At 45.9% G+C, this 23,758-nt stretch overlaps 1 protein-coding gene across 6 annotated transcripts in view; it reads right to left on the reverse strand.

The window, feature by feature from the left end:
• Positions 1-363: 363 nt before the first annotated feature.
• Positions 364-23,758, reverse strand: part of LOC144684914 (ras association domain-containing protein 8-like) — a 73,639-nt gene continuing 50,244 nt past the window's right edge. For all 6 annotated transcript variants that reach the window (XM_078549320.1, XM_078549324.1, XM_078549319.1 and 3 more), the window contains 5 exons: positions 19,627-19,782; positions 15,755-16,659; positions 9,557-9,719; positions 3,350-3,457; positions 364-599 (listed from right to left, as the gene is read on the reverse strand). In XM_078549320.1, coding sequence (XP_078405446.1) covers positions 571-599; positions 3,350-3,457; positions 9,557-9,719; positions 15,755-16,659; positions 19,627-19,753 — 1,332 coding nt within the window. In that variant the 5' untranslated portion in view covers positions 19,754-19,782 and the 3' untranslated portion in view covers positions 364-570. The remainder of the gene's footprint in view (positions 600-3,349; positions 3,458-9,556; positions 9,720-15,754; positions 16,660-19,626; positions 19,783-23,758) is intronic.

The following is a 23,758-nucleotide window of genomic DNA, read 5'->3' on the forward strand; positions in this document are numbered from 1 at the left end:
GGAGGTCTATCTTTTGGAGGTGGATATAACAATCCCCTTGGCCATTTTTTGAAGAACGGCAGGGAGTTCTCCCCGGTGTCTTGGACAATATTTATTCCTCAATCAACACGACTGCAACAGATTATTTAGTCATTACCACATTGTTTGTGGGAGCTTGCCATGTTCAAATTGGCAACATTTGGCTACATTATAAGAGTGACTACACTTGAAAGTACTTAATGGGCTGTGAAGCTCTTTGAAAGGCGCTATAGCAACGCAAGTCTTTCTTTTTCTTTCTACAATGACTGACCTGCTCTGTATTTCTGGCATTTTCCACTTAAATTGTAGAAAATCATCACAAAAATACACAATAAAACACGAGCATTGATTTCCAGTTCTGATTTATTTTGAATATATACTTAAAATAAGTTTAAAACATTTCAGAATGACAGGTTCCTTTACATGCTACTGTTAACAGCCAACCTAACAGATTTCTTTCTCAATGTACAGGCCAGATTGGGCAGAGATGACTTTAAGACAATATCAACCTCAATTCAGTTTATAGCTTCAAACAGTCTCGTGCTCTTTTTGTCAGTTACCTACTATCCAATGATGAAATTCTGAAACAAAAAAATTATGTAAATAAGTTAATGGGGCATGAAATTTAAAAAGCTACTTTTTCTAGTTATTTGAAAATAAATACATTTTATACTACTTTTAAGTGAAACTGTAACTGAAAGGATGTCCCTTCAGATATTCCAGATATTGCAAACCTTAACTCCATCATTTTCCCAACACTGGCATGCACATAGAGATAACAAGAGGAGAGAGAGAGAGAGAAAAGAGAGAGAGAGGGAGGGAGGGGGAGAGAGTAAAGTGAGAGTAAGAAAGAGAGAGGGGAGAGAGGGAGATGGGAGAGAGAGGGAGGGACAAATAGAGATAAGGATGGAGAGATAGCTGGGGAGAGAGGATAATGAGAGAGAGATGGGGAGACCAAGGGAATGTGATAGAGAGGTGAGGGGAGAGAAGGGGAAACAGAAAGGGAGAGTGTGTGAGGGGGATTAGGACTATTAGTCGCTCTGATGTGTGAGACCTTTGGTGGGACTGTGCTGTGCGATGTATGGTATCCTCATTCAACAACCTTAGGACTTGCAGTGTCTTAAAAAACCTTGAACTCTATAAGCTTTCAAGGCATTGATCATTTGAGCAAAAGTTTCCAAAGATGTGACCCCCCAATATTGTGTGTGGGAGGATGAGCGGGGAGGAGGAGTGGGGAGGAATGTTGCATCCAGTGTGGCACTGAGCATGAAAGTAGAGTAATCTGACCGAGCTATAGAGAGGATAATCAGCCAGGGCTTCTGTTCCTGACTGCTACCTAGTTACACACGTGAACAACAGGTGGAGCCAGTATCAGCTGTGATAATGTCTCAACTCCAATGTCTCACTGGCATTGATTTCAACTGAATTTCCGAGGGTTTGGGGAGGGTGTATGTCAACCTTGGCAGAAACCTCCACAAATCCACAGAGAATAGGGTACATTCACCCCAGTGCTCAGCCTCTGTTAGGTGAGGCCAGAACGGGTTATTTGGTGCCCATTGGAGCCGAATCCCAAAGAGTCGGTGGGTGGGGTGAGGGAATAAACTCAGGTAAAGGAAAAGAGGAACCAATTAACATAAGATAATCACTAATCTGGAATGCTGCATACAGTTTTGGTCTCCTTATTTGAAAAAAGATGTAATAGCATTAGAAGCAGTTCAGAGGATGTTCACGTGACTCATTCCTGGACTGAAGGGCTTATCTTATGAAGAAAGGTTGAACAGGTTAAGCCTATACCCATTGGAGTTTAGAAGAATGGGAGGTGATCTTACTGAAAGATATAAGATCCTGAGAGGGCTTGATGGGGTAGATACCAGGAGGATGTTTCCACTTGCAGATGAGAATAGAATTAGGGGACACAGTTCAAGAATAAGAGTCTCCCTTTGACTGGCACATTCCAAAGTCCAGAACTACATGCTGCGGGATGCACTAAAGCTTGGGGCAGCCGCCACAGAGGGGGAAAGGCCACTCTCTAAGACCTTTCAGCCATAGTGCACCAAGGGGCTGGGAATTGTCGAGACCCCTCGGGCTGTATGACTCACATTGAAGGTATACAGTGAGTATTACATGTATCACAATTATAATGAAGCACGTCAGAGTGCAACATGATCTATGTAGACAACTTAAATACCATTGCACTTTCTGTAATGACCATTTTGAAATGTTTGTAATGTTCCTTGTATTGTACTGAAGTACCTCAGTGTGCAAAATGATCTAGGTAGAAAACTTGAATATCATTGCACTCTGTGATTGCCAATTTGTAATGTTCATTCATAAAATATCTGAAAGAAGTATATTTTTGCAAAACAAAGTCTCCCTTTTAAAACGGAGATGAGGAGAAAACGTTTCTCTCAGTGGGTTGTGAGTCTGTGGAATTCTCTTCTCCAGAGAGCAGTGGAGGCTGGGTCATTGAATTTATTCAAGGCTGAGTTAGGCAGATTTTTGATAGACAAGGGAGTCAAGGGTTACGTTGGGGAGGGCAGACAGGAAAGCGGAGATGAGAGCACGGCCAGAACAGCCATGATCTTATTGAATGGTGAAGCAGGCTCGAAGAGCTGAATGGACTACTGCTCCTAAGTCCTATGTTCCAATGTATCCATGAGAAATCCATGAGAAAATTCTAAACCCAGAGAGTGGGGAGAATGTGGAACTTGCTGCCACAGGGTGTGGTTGAGGTGAATAATAGATACATTTAAGAGGAAGCTAAATAAACACATGAGAGACAAAGGAATATGCTGATAGGGTGAGATGAAAAGGGGTGGGAATAGGCTCGCGTGGAGCCTACATGGACCAGTTGGGCCGAATTGCCTGGTTCTGTGCTGCAAGATTATTCTATGTAATTCTGTTTAAAATAAAATCCAATCAATGGATGAGAGAAAGATGTCCTTTTGAATTGTTTTCTAAAAGGGATTTAGGAAGGATCGCATGAGACAATGTCGCAGGGATCAGAGGAGACTGTAACTTATTCTGTGTCATTCTCACTTAATTGAAAGTTGATGCACAGCATCAAATAAAAAGAGACTGCAAGAGGGAGGGAGGAGAGAGAGAGGGAGAGGGAGGCAGAGAGAGGTCACCATGGCTCATGCAGATACTGCACCACGACCAGATAATATATATACATAGCGGGGTATGTATATATCATCCTGAAACTGAAAAGCTGAAATTTACAAGTTCAGACATTAGCCACCTCAAAGCTTCAGATGCTGGTGTTAACGGGCCACTTGCCAAAGGCTAGTGTTAGCACAAGGCATGCACTCAGTTCAAACGAACACACCTTCCGGGTTTAGGCTCGACACCAGAGGGTTCTGCAGGTTTCGTGGATTCCCCAGGAACTGTTTTGCTGTCTGCCGTGGCGGGGAGTCGATTTCTGAAGTGTGAATATCTGTAAAAATAAAAATGAAATAAAATGGGTTTGCTGTCTCACACTCAGGTCGGTGAGTTAGTGTTAACTATCACATGACTCAGTGAGTTAGAGTAACTGTCATGCTTGAGTGAGTAAGTTAGTGTAACTACCACGCGCAGGTCAGTGAGTAACTGTAACTATCACACAAAGGTGATACGAAACTTAGAAATGTACTAAACAATGAGGAGTATAGTAACAGACTTCAAGAGGCCATAGACAGAGTGGTGAAATAAGTAGACACATTTCACATGAAATTTAACACAGAAATGTGAAGTGATTCATTTTGGGAGCAGAAATGTACAGCGTCAATATAAACTAAATGGTCCGATTTTAAAGGGGATGTGGAAACAGAGAGACCTGTGGGTATATGTACACAAATCTTTGAAGGTGACGTAACAAGTTGAGAAGGCAGTTTAAAAGCAAATGGAATTCTTGGCTTTATTAACAGAGGAGTAGCGTTCAAGAGCAAGGAACTTATAGTAAATATTTATAAAACATGAGTTAAGCCCCAACTTGAGTACTGAGTCCAATTTGGGCACTGCACTTCAGGAGGGATGTCAACATGTTGGACAGGGTACAGAAGAGATCGGGTATCAGGGATGAGGGACTTCAGTTATGGGGAAAGAGGTAAAACTGGGATTGTTCTCAGAGCAGAGGAGATTAAGGGGAGATTTAATAGAGACGTTCAAAATCATGAAGGATTTTGATACAGTAAGTAAGGAGGAACTATTTCCAGTGACCTAGAGGGCTGGTAACCAGAGGAGGCAGGCTTAAAATGATCAGAAATGAGCCAGTGGGGAAATGAAGTGTTTTTTTTTTACTTATTGAGTTGTTGTTACCTGACAGGGTGGTGGAAGCAGATTCAATAGTAATTTCCAAAAGGGAATTGGATAAAAACTTGACAAGGGAAAAAATTGCAGGCCTATGGGAAAGGGCAGGGGGGGAGAGTGGGTAATTGGATAGTTCCTGCATTGAACCAGCAGAGGAACAATGTAATGAAAAGCCTGCTTCTGTAAGATTCTAGGATTTTATAAATTATAATCCTATAGGTTTGAAGCATTTATAGATTTCTTGTTGAGGGAGTGCTGCACTGTTGGAGGGTCAGTGCTGAGGGAGTGCTGCTGCACAATTGTGTGGGGGGACGCCAGTGCTGAGGGAATACTGCAGGGACAGTACAGAGGGAGTGGCGCACTGTTAAAGGGTCAGGACAGAGGGAACATTGTACTGTCATGGTCAGTACTGAGGGGGTGCTGCACTGTCGGAAAGTGAGTACTGAGGGAGACTGGACTGTTAGGGGATCAGTACTGAGGGAGTGCTGCACCAATGGAGGGTCAGTACTGAGGGAGGCTGCCCTGTTGGAAGGACAGTACTTTGGAGATCCCATAAAGCAGTGCGGAGTTCAAAGAGAGAGAGCCCATAAAGCAGAGTGGAGATCAGAGAGAGAGACCATAAAGCAGCACATGCTCAGCTTACAGAAATTGAGTGCAAAAAACAACTGTGACATCACAGGAAACTAGCAAGTTGATTGACCACTAAATTCCAAGAGGAGGATCCACCACCCATGGTTAACTAAGAAAGGAGACATTTTTTGTCAAAGCTTTTCATCTTGCATTCATCAGGACATTTCACAAGAACACAAATCCAAGGCGGACAACAAATTTATAACGTGTGAGAAGAGAGTGCTGATTAGTTGGCAAGTGGACTCTGGTTGGTTGGCAAGTGGACTCTGATTGGTAGAGGAGTTTCCATGGCGAGTGCACCAGTTGATGGTGACTGAGAGTTAACTGCCAAGCATTATTTGAAATTTAAACCAGGCAGCTCGACTCTGATTGGTCAAGGCATTGTCTTGAGGAATGAACCAGCAAATGGCTGTCACTTATTTTGTTCAGCTGAAACAGGTGCAATGTGTGTACATATTCTCTCTGTCTGCAAAGAACAGGGACATGTGTATTAATATATGTAGCTTCCAGCACACACAAATGCGCCACACTGCGAGCCCAACTGACAATCTTAATTTGGTTGTCAGCATAATTCTTAGCACACTGAGGATTATTTAGCAAATGTTGTCCAATCGCAGGATTACATCTAATTTTGAACACTGTTTTGAGTTTTGCAAGCCCAGGCTGGTTGGGGCGGTCTGTGCCTTACCCGCTGTGAACAGCGGCTGGGTCATGCTGTTTGATCAGATCCACATGTCTTTGGGACGTATGGCCCACAGACAGAATATAAAAAACACCAAAGAATGGCTAAAAGCTTAATAAGGAAGGAAAAATTAAACTACGAGAGAAAGCTAGCAAGAAATATAAAGATAGATAGTCAGAGTTTCTGTAGATATTTTTTAAAAAAGAGTTAACAAAGTGAGCGTTGGTCCTATAGAAAGTGAATCTGGGGAGTTACAAATGGAAAATAAGGAGATGCCAGGTGAATTGAATAGGCATTTTGCATCAGCCTTCGAAATAGAGGATACGAGTAAATTCCCAGAAATAGCTGTAAATCAGGAATTGGACGGGAGGGAGGAACTCAAGAAAATTACGATCATCAGGGAAGTGGTATTGAGCAAATTGTTGGGGCTGCGGGCTGACAAATCCCCAGGTCCAGGTGGACTTCACTCTAAGGTCTTGAAAGAAGTGGTTAGTGAGATAATTGATGCATTGGTTCTAATTTTCCAAAATTCACTAGGTTCAGGGAAGGTTCCATTAGGTTGGAAAATAGGGTCCCCCTTGTCCTCACTTTTCACTCCACCAAACTCTGCATTCAAAGGATTATCCCACGCCATTTCCACCAACTCCAGCATGATGCCATCACCAAACACATCTTCCCCCCCACCACCCCCCGTCGGCATTCCGTAGAGGCTGTTCCCTCCAGGACACCCTGGTCCACTCCTCCATCACCCCCAACACCTCAACACCCTTCCCACAGCACTTTCCCATTCAATCGCAGAAGGTGTAACACCTGCCTTTTTACCTCCTCCCTCCTCATCATCCAAGGGCCCAAACACTCCTTTAAGGTGAAGCAAGCTTCATTTGCACCTCCTTCAATTTGGCCGACTGCATTCGCTACTCCCAATACAGTCTCCTCTACATTGGAGAGACCAAATGCAGATTGTGACACCATTTTGTGGAACACCTTCAGTCTGTCAGCAAGCATGACCCAGACCTTCCTGTCGCTTGCCATTTTAACACTCCACCCTGCTCTCATGCCCACACGTCTGTCCTTGGCTTGCTGCAATGTTCCAGTGAAGCTCAACGCAAACTGGAGGAACAGCACCTCATCTTCCGATTAGGCACTTTACAGCCTTCCGGACTTAACACTGAATTCAACAACTTCAGACCATGAACTCCCTCCTCTATCTTCACCCCCTTTTCAATCCCTTGTTAAAAAATTATTTTTATTGTCTATTTAGTTATTTTTATTCATTGTTTTATCCCCCTTTTTAAATCCTTTTTTCTATCCTTTTTCCCCAAACCACCATCCCCTCCCCCACCCCACCCCCAAAAGGTCCATCTGTTACTTGGTCCAAGTTGCTCCTTTCACAGAGTGTTGACACTGGTTCTGCTATTATCACATTCTGCTTTCTTACCTTTATGCCACTATCAGCACCTTCTTTAGTCCTTACCACTAACTCCCACTCCTTTTGCATCGTGTCCATGACATCTGTCAGTCTCTCCTTAGCTCCCAACTATTGCTGCCCTTCTTTCCAGCTTCATCTGCTCCACCCCTTTAAACAATATAAATTTCATCACATTCCTACTTCTCTTTAGCTCTGAAGAAGTCAAACGGACTCGAAACATTAACCGTTTCTCCCTCTGCAGATGCGGTCAGACCTGCTGAGTTTTTCTTGCGTTTTCTGTTTTTATAGCCAGTGGATGTACTGTACTTAGATTTCCAGAAGGCATTTGATAAGGTGCCTCATCAAAGGTTATTGCGGAAAATGAAAGCTCATGGAGTAGGGGGTAATATACTAGCATGGATAGAAGATTGGTTAGCTAACAGGAAGCAGAGTGTTAGCATAAATGGGTCATTTTCTGGTTGGCAGGATGTGATGAGTGGTGTGCCACAGGGATCAGTGCTTTTTACAATTTATATAAATGATTTGGATGAAGGAACCAAGGGTTTGCTTGCTAAATTTGCTGATAACACAAAGATAGATAGGAAAGTGAGTTGTGAAGATAACATAAGGAGGCTACAAAAGGGTACAGATAGGTTAGGTGAGTGGACAAGGATCTGGCAAATGGAGAATAATGTGAGATTGTCCAATTTAGCAGGACGAATAAAAAAGAAGCATATTATCTAAATGGTGAGAGTTGCAGAGCTCTGAGATGCAGAGCGATCTGGGTATCTTAGTGCATGAATCGCAAAAGATTAGCATACAGGTGCAGCAAGTAATTAGGAAAGCTAATAGAATGTTATCATTCATTGCGAGAAGAATTGAATACAGAAGTAGGGAGGTTATGCTTCAGTTATACAGGGCATCTGGGAGTACTTTGTACAGTACGGGTCTCCTTATTTAAGGAAAGATGTAAATGCAGTGGAAGTAGTTCAGAGAAAGTTTACCAGATTAATACCTGGAATGGGTGGGTTGTCTTAAGAGGAAAGGTTGGACAGACTAGGCTTGTATCCACTGGAGTTTAGAAGATTAAGAGGCAACATGATTGAAACATATAAGATCCTGAGGGGTGTTGACAGGGTGGATGTGGAGAGGCTGTTTCCTCTTGTTAGAGAATCTAGAATTTGGGGTCACTTTCAAAATAAGGTGTCACTCATTTAGGACAAAGATGAGGAAAAATGTTTTCTCTGAGGGTTGAGAGACTTTGGAATTCAAAAAGTAGTTGAGGTAGAGTCCTTGAATATTTTTAAGGCAGAGGTAGGTAGATTCTTGATTAACAAGGGGATGAAAGGTTGTTAGGGGTAAGCAGGAATGTGAAGTTGTGGTTACATTCAGATCAGCCACGATCTTACTGAATGGCGGAGGAGACTCGAGAGGCCGAAAGGGGGAGGAAATCAGAGAAGAAGCACAGCATGAAATCCATTCTACCCAAATGAACATGATGCTGCTCATTCCCCATCACCAATTCCTTAATCTCCTCTGGGACTGTCAACCTTGTCCAGCCTCACAACTCATCTCTCTCTGGCACAGCTTTCCCCACCCCCCCACAGTCACCATCAAGGGCTGACCTTCAGCTGTCAGGAGTTACAGACTCACTTCCTCAGACCCTCTGCACCTCTCACCATCTCAATTAAGCCCCAAACCTGAGGCTTTGAGTTATTGGGAGAGGCTGGACACTCTGCCTATTCAGCCTTGAAAGGAAGCATCAGAGAGGTTCTTACAGAGGGGTAAAGGAGGTGCAGAAAAAGTTAACCTGCAAAATTACTTCAGAACGGACAGTTCAAACTAGAGAAGGAAAGTTTTTAGAACTGATCATAGAATGATACAGCACAGAAGGAGGCCATTCAGTAAATCATGCCTGTACCAGCTCTTTAAAAGATCCATCCAAATAGTCCCAATCACTCCTGCTCTTTCCCCTTCAAGTATTTATCCAATTCCCTTTTCAAAGTTGAATCTGCGTTCACCATTTTTTCAGGCCGTGCATTCCAGATCACAACTCACTGCTTAAAAAAAACACAAACATTCTCTTCATCTCCCCTCTGGTTCTCTTGCCTATTTGCCCTAAATCTGTGTCTTCTGGTTACCAACCCGACCAAAAAACTCCTCGCGATTTTGAGCATCTCGATCAAATCTCCTCTTAAACTTCTCTGCTTCAAGGAGAACCAACCCAACTTCTCAAGTCTCTCCACATGACTGAAGTTGTTCATTCCTTATGCCATCCTCGTAAATCTCCTCTGCACTCTCTCCAAGGCCTAAATGCTTCCTAAAGGATTTCTCTGACTGGGAATGGTCTTGTTTAACTCTCTCTCTCTCTCCCCCCCACACCTCCACCAAGTTCCCTTCTATGACTCCTATTTGGTGTCCTTTGCTCCTCCTTACACGTGAATGAATCACCATTTTGGATGTTTGACCTTGCTGGAAGGGTTCTCCGTGGGATTGAGATGTTATTGTGACAATGACTATTTCCTCACCTCCATTCCAGTGAGTAGACAGCTGTTGCTGGTTTGGTTCATCTGTCGTTGACTCCTCTTCGTTTCTGGCTTGCGTTCCCCCACTGCCAGTTTGCTGGATAAATTGTTGTAAGTTACACTGTCTCAGCTCCTTATTTAATTCCTCCAGCTCTTGCGTTTTGGCCTAAAAAACATGACTCTCATTCAGAAATAAGGAACAAAAACAAAAAGACACACAAGTACAAGTGGTAAGATCGCTCAGAGTCAGGAATGAGTCAGGGAGCCCACCCAATGCACTCATTTCTAACCTTGTTCTCAACTCAGTCCCTCCTCCTAAATCGTGGGACCAGGAACACTAAACCCTAAGTAATCCAAATCCAGCTTCCTGACAGTCAAACACAAAAGGATGTGGAGCAGAGCAGAGGGCAGCACTATGTATGACTTGGGCATGGGGAGAGTGGTTCTGTTCACATTGCCCAGTATCAGCCATGGGAGCAGCACTGCCACCTCTGAGTCAGAAAGCGGAACTTTGCACTGCAGAGACTTGAGCAAATGATTCAGGCTGACATTCCCCATGCGGTACCAAGGGAACGCGGCACTGTCGGAGGGTCAGTACCTAGGGAACGCGGCGCTGTCGGAAGGTCACCACCGAGGGAACGCTGCAGTGTTGGAGGTGCTATCTTTTGGAAGAGAATTTAAATCAACGCTCTGAGGTGGCTGTAATGCACAGGGACAGAAGGAGGCTATTCAACAGCTCCACTCTGTTCCACCATTCAACGAGATGGTGGCTGATCTGCAATCTATCTCCATTTACCCAGTCCCTTAATACCTTTAGATAACAACAATGTCAATCTCAGATTTAAAATGACTAATTGATCTAGCAATACTGCTGTTTGAAAAGACGGTTCCAAACTTCTACCACCATTTGGTGGAAGAAATTAGGAAATACTTGTACACACAAAGGTTTGGCTCTAATGTTTAGACAATGCTCCCTAGTCCTAGACTTGACAACCAGCAGAAATATCTTCTCTCTATCTATTCCTATATCATGGAAACTTCGACCAAGTCACCTCTTCACCTTCTATATTCCAGGGAATATAAACCCAGTTGGTGTAATCACTCTTTGTAATTTAGCCATTGGAGTCCAGGTGCCATTCTGGAACGTCTACACTGCACTTCCTCCAAGGTTCATATATCCTTCCAAAGATGTGGTGCCCAGAACTGAACAGTTATTCCAGGTGTGGTCTAACCAGGGCTTTAGCTAGATGTAGCACAACTTCCCCCCCACTTGTATTCTGGATATAAAGGGCAGTGTTCCATTAGTGTTTTTGATTATTTTCTGTACCTGTTCATGACATTTTAATGTTCTATATGTGCCTGGATCCCCAAATCTCTGGACCTCCATTGTTTCTAGCTTTTCACCATTTAGAAAGTACTCTGTTTTATCCTTTTTAGTTCCAAAGCGGATGACTCATTTGCCAAACTGAAATCCATTTGCCATAATTTTTCCCATTCACTTGATCTATCAATATCTCTTTGTAATTTAATGCTTCCATCTACAATGCTTACGATAATCTTTGTGTCCTTAGAAATCTTGGATATGTGGCTTTCCATCTCATTATCTAGGACTGTAATGACTATGGTGAATAATTGAGGCCCTAATATAGTGTGGGACACCACGTCCTGCTAATTAGACTACCTGCTATTATTCCTCCTCTCTTTCTCCTGCCACTAAGCCAATTTCCTGACCAAGTCAATAATTTGTCTTCAATTCCATGAGCTTCGGCTTTAATTAACTCACTCTTATGAGAGACTTTATCAAATGCCTTCTGGAACTCTATACAAACAACATGGATCGACATTTCCCTGTTCACTACTTTCCTTGTCCACCTCTTCAAACAAAAATCTCAGACATGACCTAACCTTTATCACGTCTATCTCTGATCAGCTGAAAAATGTTTAAGGTGTTTAGTCACCCTGTTCTTAAATCTAGACTCTAGTGATTTCCCAATATTGATTGCTAAACTAACACCTCCGCCTTGTGACTCCTGAATAAATTGACCCAGAGCAACAATCTGAGAATTTGTAAATGTCCTGGCTACACCGAGCAATGGTTTGTGTTCACCATAGGGTGGCGCCAGAGCTGTGTGTTTCAGATCAGACAAATGGGAGCTGTTGTTGTACCGAAATCAGGAAGACATGAATTTCTATAGGACTTTTCACAACCTTAAGGACATCTGAAAGCACTTGACAGCCAGGAAGTTCTTTTGAATGTTAGTTACTTTTGCAGTTATGGAAATGCGACGACCAACATGTGCACAGCATCTCCCACAAACAGCAAAGCAACAGCAACTTGTATTTCTGTAGCGTCTTTAATATAATAAAACATTCCAACGCATTCACAGCTGCTTTATCACACGAGAATTAGAAACCAAATCACACAAGGAGATATTAGTGCTGCACTAAAAGTGACCATAAGTTTGGTTAAAGAGGTAGGTTTTAAGGAGTAGTTTAAATAAGAGGGAGGTAGAAAGATTTAGGGGTGGGAATTCCAGAGCTTTGGGCGCAGGCAGCTGAAGACATTTCCACCAATGGTGGAATGTGCACATTGTCAGCACTGAGAGAGCGCTGCACTGTCGGAGGGGCAGCACTGAGGGAGCGCTGCACTGTCGGAGGGGCAGCACTGAGGGAGCGCGGCACTGTCGGAGGGGCAGCACTGAGGGAGCGCGGCACTGTCAGAGGGGCAGCACTGAGGGAGCGCTGCACTGTCAGAAGGGCAGCACTGAGGGAGCGCTGCACTGTCAGAGGGGGCAGCACCGAGGGAGCGCTGCACTGTCAGAGGGGGCAGCACTGAGGGAGCGCTGCACTGTCAGAGGGGCAGCACTGAGGGAGCGCTGCACTGTCAGAGGGGCAGCACTGAGGGAGCGTTGCACTGTCAGAGGGGCGGCACTGAGGGAGCGCTGCACTGTCAGAGGGGCGGCACTGAGGGAGCGCTGCACTGTCAGAGGGGCGGCACCGCAGGAGCGCTGCACTGTCAGAGGGGGCGCACTGAGGGAGCGCTGCACTGTCGGAGGGGCAGCGCCGCACTGTCGGAGGGGCAGCGCCGAGGGAGCGCGGCACTGTCGGAGGGCCAGCAGTGAGGGAGCGCGGCACTGTCAGAGGGGCAGCGCCGAGGGAGCGCGGCACTGTCAGAGGGGCAGCGCCGAGGGAGCGCCGCACTGTCAGAGGGGGCAGCACTGAGGGAGCGCTGCACTGTCGGAGGGGCAGCGCCGAGGGAGCGCCGCACTGTCAGAGGGGCGGCACTGAGGGAGCGCTGCACTGTCAGAGGGGCGGCACTGAGGGAGCGCTGCACTGTCAGAGGGGCGGCACCGCAGGAGCGCTGCACTGTCAGAGGGGGCAGCACCGAGGGAGCGCTGCACTGTCAGAGGGGGCAGCACTGAGGGAGCGCTGCACTGTCAGAGGGGCAGCACTGAGGGAGCGCTGCACTGTCAGAGGGGCAGTACTGAGGGAGCGCGGCACTGTCAGAGGGGCAGCACTGAGGGAGCGCGGCACTGTCAGAGGGGCAGCACTGAGGGAGCGCGGCACTGTCAGAGGGGCAGCACTGAGGGAGCGCTGCACTGTCAGAGGGGCAGCACCGAGGGAGCGCCGAGTTGAGGCTACAAACAGATCAGACATGTTCTTATTTAAAGTGGAGCAGGCTCGAGGCATGAATGGTCTTGCTCCTGCTCCCAATTCATATGTGTGATGTAGCACTGCACTGTCGGAGGGGCAGTAGTGAGGATGCGCTAAACTGCCGGAGGGGAAAAAGGAAAAAAAATGAAAGATTGCATTTATATAGCATTTTGTGACCTCAGGATTTCTCAAAGCGCTTTATAGGCAATGAAGTTTTTTTGAAGTTTTAGTCATTGTTATAATGTAGGAAATGCAAGACCCAATTTACACACAGAGATCCCACAAACAGCAATATGATAATGTCCTGATATTCAGTTTTAGCGGTGTTGGTTGAGGAATAAATATTGTTGAAGACACCAGGGATAACTCCCCTGCTCTTCTTGGAAATAGTGCTATAGAATGTTTTACACCTATCTGAGTGTGCAGACAGGGCTTTGGTTTAATGTCCCATCCAAAAGACTGCACCTCCAACAGCGCAGCACTCCCTCAGTACAGCCCCTCAGCACAGCTCCTCTGACAGTGCAGCAATCCTTCAGTATTGCTGCTCGGACAGCGTAGCACTCACCGAGAACTGCTCCTGTGACAGCACAGCACAGCGCTCCTTTAGTACTGACTCTCCAGACAGTCAGCGCTCCCTTAGTGCTGTCCCTCTTGACAGTGCTGCATTCCCTCAGTACTGCACTGGAAGTGTCAGCTTGGATTATAGATTCAAGTCTCCGGAGTGGGTCCAGAACCCACAACCTTTTGACTCAAGAGGCAAAATTGCTACCCAACAAGCCGTGGCTTAAAATCAAGTGAAATTCAGAACGGAGAGATTTATCCCAAGTTTCACCTGCTCTATGCTGGGTCTTGCAGGCTCTCACTCAAGCTGGTGAGATGGACAACACAAGTGGTCTCGATATCTCTGTGCTCAGAGGGGGAGAAAGCTGCTCATTCCTGTTCTGACTATTGAAATGTATTCTTCAATTCCAATGTCAAGATCAAGATCCAAGGTGTAGGTTAGTAATTGGGGGAGGCCATTCAGTCCCACAAGGCTGTACTGCCATTCATTTTTTTTCTTAATTCTTTCATGGGATATGGGCGTCGCTGGCAAGGTCAGCATTTATTGCCCATCCCTAACTGCCTTGTTAGGCCATTTCAGAGGGCACTTAAAAGTCAACCACGTTGTTGTGGGTCTGGAGTCCCATGTAGGCCAGACCCAGGTGAGGACAGCAGATTTCCTCCCTTAAAGGGCATTAGTGAACCAGATGGGTTTTTAATGACAATCAACAATGGTTTCATGGTCACTATTACTGAGACTAGTTTTCAATTCCAAATTTTACTAATTGAATTTAAATGCTACCAGCTGTGGTGGTGGGATCTGGACCTGTGTTTCCTGGATTACTAGTCCTGTGACATTGCCACTACGTCATCGTCTGCACACCCACCCTGATCTGATCATGGGGAGGTCATGGGTCATAGGTTGTATTCCAAAGAGTCTAGAAGATTTGGGAGTGTTCTAACCAAGCTGTTTAGATGAGTAAAGGAATCAACAGGGTAGATAGAGAGGAAATTATTTCCTCCAGTGGGAGAGTCCAGAACAAGGGGGCATAACCTTAAAAATAGATCCAGGACTTCCAGGGGTGATATCAGGAAGCACGTCTTCACACAAAAGGTAGTGGAAACCTAAAACTCTCTCCATTAAAATGCTGTCGAGGTTGGGGATCAATTGAAAATTTTAAAACTGGGATCGATGGATTTTTGTTGGGTCAGGGTATTAAGGGTTACGAACCCAGGCGGGTAAATGGAGTTAAGATACAGGTCAGCCATGATCTAACTGAATGGCAGAACAGGCTCGAAGGGCTGAATCGTCTCCTCCTGATCCTATCTTTCATGCCTGATATGTATCTAAACTCCACTCATCTGCTCAACATTTAAACTGAGATGCTACATCCACAAACCTAAACCTCTTTTAAACTCTGGTTTGGTCTCAGCTGGAGTATGGTGTTAAATTCTGGACACCCCACACTTTAGGAAGGATGTCAAGGCCTTGGAGAGGGAGCAGAGGAGATTTATTGGAATAGTATCAGGGATGAGGGGGCTTCAGTTAATGTGAAGAGACTGGAGAAGGTGAGATTGTTTTCCTTAGAACAGAGAATGTGGAGGGGAGATTTAATAAAGGTGTTCAAAATCATGAGCGGTTTGGATGGAGTAAATAAGGTTAAACTGTTTCCAGTGGCAGGATGGTCAGAGGACACAGATTTAAGACGATTGGGAAAAATTGAGCTGGGTAGTTATTGGGAAACATTTTTTTTTTTTGTTTCCAGCGAGTTGTGATCTGGAATGTGCTCCCTGAAAAGGAAGCCGATTCAATAATAACTTTCAAAATGAAATTGGATGAATATTTGGAAACATTTACAGGGCTATGAGAAAACAGTTGGCTTGAGTGTGACTAATCGTATAGTTCTTTCAAAAAGGGATGGCACAGGCATGATGGACCAAATGGCTTCCTTCTGCGGTGTATAATTTTATGCACCATCTTCCCCCCCCGCCAGGCTTAAATCTCACCTGCAATCTCCTGTCCGCTTCCTCTAACGTTCTCCCTACGTCAATGATCGATGTCTGTATTTGCTGGTTCTGCTGTGCTTTTGCTTCGATCTCTGCCCTCACTCGGTCGATGGCCTCCCTGGTGCTGGTGTGACTCGCTCTGTGAGACGCTTTCAACCTCCTCGCCCGGTCCCCCTCCTCCTGCAGGATTTCCCTGTCCAACAGTTCGGTTCTGCTGCTAATCTCATGCAGCCTCTGCATGTTCTCCCTGAAGCTTTGCTTCAGTTTGCTCAGGTGCCTTTGCAGCTCCCTCTCCCGCTCCTTCTCCAGCTGCAGCTCCCTCTCCCAGAACTGTTCCTCCTCGAGCTCCCCCTCATTCCTCCTGATGGCCTGCTCCAGCTGCACCAGCTGCTTCTCGAAGTTGGGAACGCCCGGCTGTTCCCAGGACTTAATCTGGCAGTCGAAAGATTCGTGCTGGGCAGAGACGGAGCTCAGCTTCTCCTGCTGAGTTAGGATCAGTTTGAAGAGATCTTCCTTGCTCGCCGGGGGCTTGGAGGCGTTGCCTTGGCCCTCTGCACCGTTTAGCTTCTTGCCCCGCCATTTGTTCTGGAGGGTGAGGTCAGGGGCACCCAGCGACCCGCCTGTGAACGTCAGGGATTTCTTCGGCTCGCGCCGCTTTGGGAGCTCGGGATTGGTGGGCTTGGCAGGGAGGAGGGCAGCCCTGCTGAGCGAAGGTTCCAGATTCTGAGCAGCGTTGCCCGAGACCGGTCTCTCTGAGTGAGCGGAGCCCGTGCGGCGTAACAGGAATCGGACATCGTTGGCGTACTGCCCGCTCTTGGCCAGCAGTTGCAGCGGGCTCTCGTTGGCCAGCAGCTGGCGCTCGCTGTCGCGCAGTTTCTGAATCAACACGTAGCGGCCGGTCTGACCTGCAGTGGGAGCAAGGTTCAAATGTCAGAGTTCAAATCAACGCGGTTTGACTGCAAGGTGGGGGACGGGGAGTGTTCCTACAGGAAAGAGCCCGAGGTCTCCAGGAAATAAAGGTGTGGATTGTTCTCCTTACAGCAGCGAGGGTTGAGAGATTTATTTATTAGGAGGTGTTCAAACAGTCATTGAGCCCATTGAGTCCATGCCAGCTCTCTGTAGGGCAATCCATTTCCTGCTCTATTATTGAAGGAAATAAATTTGCAGGGCTACAAGTGCCCATCCAATTTCCTTTTGAAATCACTGATTGCCTTTGTTTCCACCACCCTCATAGGCAGTGACTTTCAGGTCATTGCCGCTTGCTGAGCAAAATGTTCTTCCTCACATCCCCCCTTGCATCTCTTGCCCAAAATCTTAAATCTGTGCCCGCTAGTCCTTGTACCATCAGCTAATGGGAACAGCTTTTCCTCATCTACTTTATCCAAAACGGTCATAATCTTGGACGCCTTTATTAAATCTCCCCTCAATTTCTTTTGCTCCAAGGAGAACAATCCTAACTTATCCAACCTAACCTCGTAGCTGAACTATCTCATTCACGAACCATTCTGGGAAACATTCGCTGCACCCTCTCAAGGGCCCTTTATCATTTAATCTTTCTGCCCTCCACCCAGCTGGTCTATTAATGTCCTTTGAGGGAGGAAACCTGTCGTGCTTATCCTGTCTTGGACTATATGTAACTCCAATTCCACATCAACATCATTGACTCTTAACTTCCCTCTAAAGTTACCTAGCCAGTCATTCAGTTGTATTAAAAATGAGACCTTCTCAAGGGATACAAGAGATGGAAAAATAAATGTAAATAAAGATAAATAAATTGCTTTGCCAGCAATGCTCACATCTTAAGAATGAGAAATAATCTTAAAAACCAGGATTGTGATCTTTTCCAACTCCCTGACTGTGTGCGAGATTAGGAAACTCAGCTTGGAATAGAAATCCTTGTGGGATGGTAAATTTGTGACCTTCTAAATCTTATCCTTCTCCTGCCTCGTTTTTTTTCTGCTGGCACTGGTGAAAAGTTCTGTTGCTATGTGAGAATATTCACAAAACAGCAGCCACGTGACAGTGAAATGTGCAATGAATCTGAAATTGATCGGCAGTTATTGGACGGAGCACAATCGACGAGATTACTGAATGTCCTGTTATCATATTTTCAGAAAGCGGACGGCCAGCTAGGAGATTCATTCAATAAACTTCATTTTTGAGGACTCAATATGGCTTAAAGAACTGGACCATTAACACTGGTCTCTCACTGCTTTAGGCAGAATTAATATCCAACATCTACTGATATTGTCCGTCAGAACTGCAAAATCACAAGTGGCTTTCTACCATTGTCTAACCTAGTGACAGGCCTAACGATTACTGATCCATGGCCTCGCCCCTCACTATCTCTGTAACCCCCTCCAGTTCCACACCCCTCAGAGATGTCTGTACCTCACTGATTCCAGCCTCTTGAGCTTCCCTGATTTTAATTGCTCCAGCCTTCAGCTGCCTGGTCTCTAGCCAAAAAGTTAAATAGAATGTCCAACCTGAACCCTCAAAGTGCCTGATTTTTAAATTAATCCAGGGTGCTAATGTTGAATTTCTGAATGATGCATCTGTCTCTCAGTTAGTGAGGAGCTAGACTCAGAGCACGTGGGTGGATGTGTCCTCTGACTGGCCTCCGTCCCACACTCCATACAAACCCACCCCCCACCCCCCAAACCTCTAACACTAATTGTAAGGAATTTTCCCTCCACACAGCTTATTTAAAAATGGAAAGAATTCACACCTCATCAGATAATGGTCAGTTTTTCCAGCGGGCATGGTAACAAGAGGTACATGAAGCAATACCCAGTAGAAATAATAGTGTGCCTTTATTTTGCACCTTTAACATAGTCAAACGTCCCAAGGTGCTTCCCAGCAGTGTTGTCAAACAAAAATTTGACATTTAGCCACATCAGTAGATATTAGGAGAGGTGACCAAAAGCTTGGTCAAAGAGGTGGGTTTTACAGACTCTCTTAAAGAGGGCTCGGATTTTCCGGCCCTGTCGTGGGCAGGACCAGCCCCGGGCGGGGCGGTGCCCCAGCCAGACCCCACTGACTTGCCGCAGCACCAGCTGCGGGCGGGGCGGTGCCCCAGCCAGACCCCATTGACTTGCAGCAGCACCAGCTGCGGGCGGGGCGGTGCCCCAGCCAGAACCCATTGACTTGCAGCAGGACCAGCCCCGGGTGAGGCAGTGCCCCAGCCAGACCCCATTGACTTGCGGTGGGACCAGCTGCGGGCGGGGTGGTGCCCCAGCCAGACCCCATTGACTTGCGGTGGGACCAGCCGCGGGCGGGGTGGTGCCCCAGCCAGACCCCATTGACTTGCAGCGGGACCAGAAGATCCCGGCAGGTGCGGAAAATCCCACCCGAGGAGAGAGAGGCAGAGAGGTTCAGGGAGGGAATTCCAGAGCTTAGGACCCAGGCAACTGAAGGTATGGCTGTCAATGGTGGAGCAATTAAAATCCAGGATGCTCTAGTAGTCAGTTTTCACAGTTCCCAAGTTGTTGGCCATCCATCACCACTCCCTTCCTGACCCCATGACCTCACACTACACCGTTCTGGACCCTGTCTGACCCTGTGACCCAACACTACACCCTGCCTGACCTCTGTCTGACTGTGACCCCACCCTACACCCTGCCTGACCCCAGACTTGTCTTGGCCTTGAGCGTTCTAACATTTGACCCAGTTACCCTGGCCTGTTTCTTGACAGTATTATTCAGTGGCAGAGTTTGCAGTAATGGCACCAGAATCACTGTCTCATCCAATCCCAACTCTCCATCCCATTGCCCCAGTACAACCCCTTCCCATCTGATTCAAAACTCATCTCATTCCATTCCCCCATCCCAATCACCCCACCCTATTCCATCCCAATTAGTCTGGGCACTCACCTATGGCCTGTGCTAGTGCGATCACCACCTCCTGACAGGTGGTCTCTTCAGTGACTCCACACACCACACGCTGGACTCCATCCACCCAAACCTTTAGCTCCATCACTGTACAGCTCGTTCCTGGCATCGAGTGACCCGGTCAGTGTGGAGACAGCTCTGAAACAGAAAGACCAGGTTCTATTTCAACACACACGATAAAATAATGACACTAAACATAGCCATGTAACTTTTCCCTCCTTAATTTAATGTTCTGTCTTCCTCTTCCCAAAGACTGACTCCACGCTGGTGTATGGTGCACCAGCTTCTTTTACCTCATTACTACAATGTGTCAGGATGGATTACAAAATGACCAATTTATATGAATAAAGTGTCTTTACAATGATAAAACATCCCAAGGCACATCACAAGAACATTATAAAACAAAGTATGACACCGAGCACATAAGGAGGCATTAAGTCAGGTGACCAAAAGCTGGATCAAAAAAATGTCACTGTTCCAGCATTATCACAAAGCATAATCCTGTCCTCATCCCAAAATCCAAATAAAATAGGAACTTGTATTTCCATAGCACCTTTCAAAACCTCAGGATGTTTCAGAACCCCTTATAGCCAATGAAGTACTCTAGTTGTAATGTAGGAATAGCAGCATCTAGCTTCTGTACAGTGATGTGATAATGATCAGACAACTGATATTTTCAATGATTTTGGCTGGGGGATAATTATTGACCAAGGACACTCGGGAGAACTTTCCTGTTCTTCGAAATAGTGGCCAAGAATCCACCCAAAATGCCAGGTGCAGTTCGGTTTAATGTCTTATCTGAAAGACAGTGTGGTGATCCCTCAATACTACCTCTCCAACAATTCAGTACTGCCCTTCTAACATTGCTATGCTCCCTCAGTACTGTCCCTCTGACAGTGCAGCTCTCCCTGGATTTCTGACCCAGTACAGAGCCATATAAACCTCATGCCAGAACTTAGATCATTCACATTTCAGTGAATATCAGCACTGACTGTCCTTCTCCATGTGAAAAATACAGAGAAAATTATCCATTGACCAGAAACTGAACTGGAGCAGCCATATAAATACTGTGGCTACAAGAGCAGGACAGAGACTGGGAATTCTGCAGCAACCATGGCTGCCCAAAGCCTGCCCACTATCTAAAAGGCACAAGTCAGTGTGATGGAACACTTTCCACTTGCCTGGATGAGTGTAGCGCCAACAACAATCATGAAGCATGATATTATCCAGGGCAAAGCAGCACACTTGATCAGTATCACCAACTCAAACATTCAATCAGTCCACCGGGAACACTGTAGTTTTTATTTGTTCATGGGATGTGGGCGTCGCTGGCTGGGCCAGCATTTATTGCCCATTCCTAATTTCCCTTGAGAACTGTGTGGCTTGCCATTTCAGAGGGCATTTAAGAGTCAACCACGTTTCTGTGGGTCTGGAGTCACATGTAAGCCAGACCGGGTAAGGATGGCAGATTCCTTTCCCTAAAGGGCATTAGTGAACTAGATGGGTTTTCACAACAATCGACAATGGTCATCATTAGACTTATAATTCCAGATTTTTTATTGAATTTAAATTTCACCATCTGCTGTGGATTCGAACCCGGGTCCCCAGAGCATTAGCCTGTGTATCTGGAGTACTATCCAGTGACAATACCACTATGTCACCGCCTCCCCTTGCGCTGCAGCAACTTGCCAATCCTCCTTTGATGACCTTCCAAACATACGACCTCTGCCACCTGGAGGGGCAAGGACAGATCATCTTTGGAAACACCACCACCTGCAAGTTCCCCTCCAAGTCACACACCATCCTAATTTATATATATCGCCGTTCCTTCACTGTCGATGGGTCAAAGCCTTGGAACTCTCTCCCTAACGGCACTGTGGGTGTACCTACACCACGTGGACTGTAGCAGTTCAAGGCGGCAGCTCACCTCCACCTTCTCAAGGGCAATTAGTGATGGGCAACAAATGCTGGCCTTGCCAGTGACACCCACATCCCATGAAAGAATTTTAAAAAACTGTAATGTGTTTTGTAGATTTTCATCAATTACATCTGTTACATTGTTAAATTATTCCGATATGATTTAGGATCTCTACTGCAGTTATTTGAGTGCAATTTAACAGACTCTCATTTCATCATTTCAAACTTCTGGGAGCCACAAGACATAATATCTTTATTTAATCAAACCAACCCTGTTCATTTAGAGGTCACTCCCTGATATTAGTAGTGCACTGTGGGTGGACCTGCACCACATGGACTGCAGCGGTTCAAGAAGGCAGCTCCCACCACCTTCTCAAGGGCAACTAGGGATGGGCAATAAATGCTGGCCCAGCCAGCGAAGCCCACATCCCATGGATGAATAGAAAAATGGTTACAATGGTGTTCTTCGGGGACAGTCGTACAGTGGGTCTGTTATTGATAACACAGCACAAGTTCAAAACCCATCAGACCAGTTTGGAGAATGCAAATTTACTTTAAACAATCTGAAAATAAACCAATTGGAATCAGTAAAAGTGACCACGAAGCTGTCGGATTGACGTAAAAACCAGTTGGTTCAATCGAGAAGGAAGTCTGCCATTTTAGCTGCTCTGACCTCCATGTGACTCTAGACCCACAGCAAAGTGACTCTTAAATGCCCTATGCTCTTAACTTTCCTGTGAAATAGCTGAGTAACACGCTCAGTTGTATCAGCCGACTACCAGCAGTTCAATAAGAAGGCTCAATGCCATCTTCTCGGGGCAGCTAAGGATGGGCTGGCCCAGGCAGTGACTCCCAATCCATCCTCAGGAAGTGAAGGGAATGGAAGGAGTTTCTGTTAAATTGCACTCAAAGACCCGCAACTAGCGCTGTATAATCTCAACCATGTCCCCCTTACAGGGGGAGTGTGCAGTGCCTCGTGTCAGTCATCACACAACCCCAGGCTCATGTCAGGAAGAAGACCTTTCCCATCTTGGGATCACCTTTTACCCAATCCAAGAGAAATTCGCTTCCGCGATCCAGCCCCCGTCACCAAGTAGTGAGAGACAGCAATTGGAAGGCACCAGGATCACGAGCGAGTGGGATTAACAGGAGGTGTTAAACCCACTCCAAAAAAAGCCATTTAAGATAATTGGTTAACAAAATCCAGGGGGAGATGAGATTTTTTTTTTAATGCTGTCAGTTGTTATGATCTGAAACGCTCTGCCTGAAAAGAGCAGTGGGAGCAGATTCAACAGGAACTTTCAAAAGGGAATTGGATAAATATTTGAAGAGGAAAATTTTGCAGGGCTATGGGGAAAGAGCAGGGGAGCAGGATGAATTGGATAGGTCTTCCAGCACAATGGGCTGAATGGCCCCTTTCTGAACCATAATTCTAAAGAATTTCTTACTAGGGGTGATAAAAGATCCCAGTAAAGCTGCCCAGAGCTGGAAGCTGAGACTGAGTGTAAGTGACATTGATGCCTCTCAGTATTGCACCAGGATTCCAACTGTTGTGATATCAGTTTGATTCCACGTGTCAACACAGTAGATAGTTCACGGGGAACATTCATCTTCTTAGATTCCAGCGGCAGTGAGAGTTTGAGCTTGGTGTTTGTAGCCTGAGATTAATTTCTAACAAGGCAGCTGGGGCTGAGTTTGCACAATCACGAGTTTCTTTCGACATTGTATTGGCTGCGGAGTCCATTTGGAGCAGTGTTTTCATTTCCCACGTTGGAACCTAAAACCCATTTGATCATGCCCATGTGATCTCTGCTGTTGTAGGGGTTGCCAACCCTCCAGGATTGGCCTGGAGACTCCAGGAATTGAAGATTAATCTCCCAAACACTGCAGGCAAAACCTGGATTGGTTGGTGGGGGTGGGATCATTTGGGGTGTTAAACAAATGAACACACTTTTGTTCATTAGTTATAAAAGTAGCGAAGACTGGATCAAAGGCTGTTTGACTGACGTCCAATTGGCTAATGAAGAGTTTGTTTCCCAAATGGCTGTGGGGACAGAGCACCATGGAATTGTGGGTCAGTGACCAATGGCTGTCCCTGGGGGATGAGACATCACGATGATAGCAGAGTTGGATGACCAATTCCAGGAGCTTGGGAACAGGGACAACGATAGGCATATTAGACAACCAATCGGAGAAG

The sequence above is a fragment of the Cetorhinus maximus genome, chromosome 9 (genome assembly GCF_964194155.1).
Source record: "Cetorhinus maximus chromosome 9, sCetMax3.hap1.1, whole genome shotgun sequence".
Taxonomy (NCBI): Eukaryota; Metazoa; Chordata; class Chondrichthyes; order Lamniformes; family Cetorhinidae; genus Cetorhinus; species Cetorhinus maximus.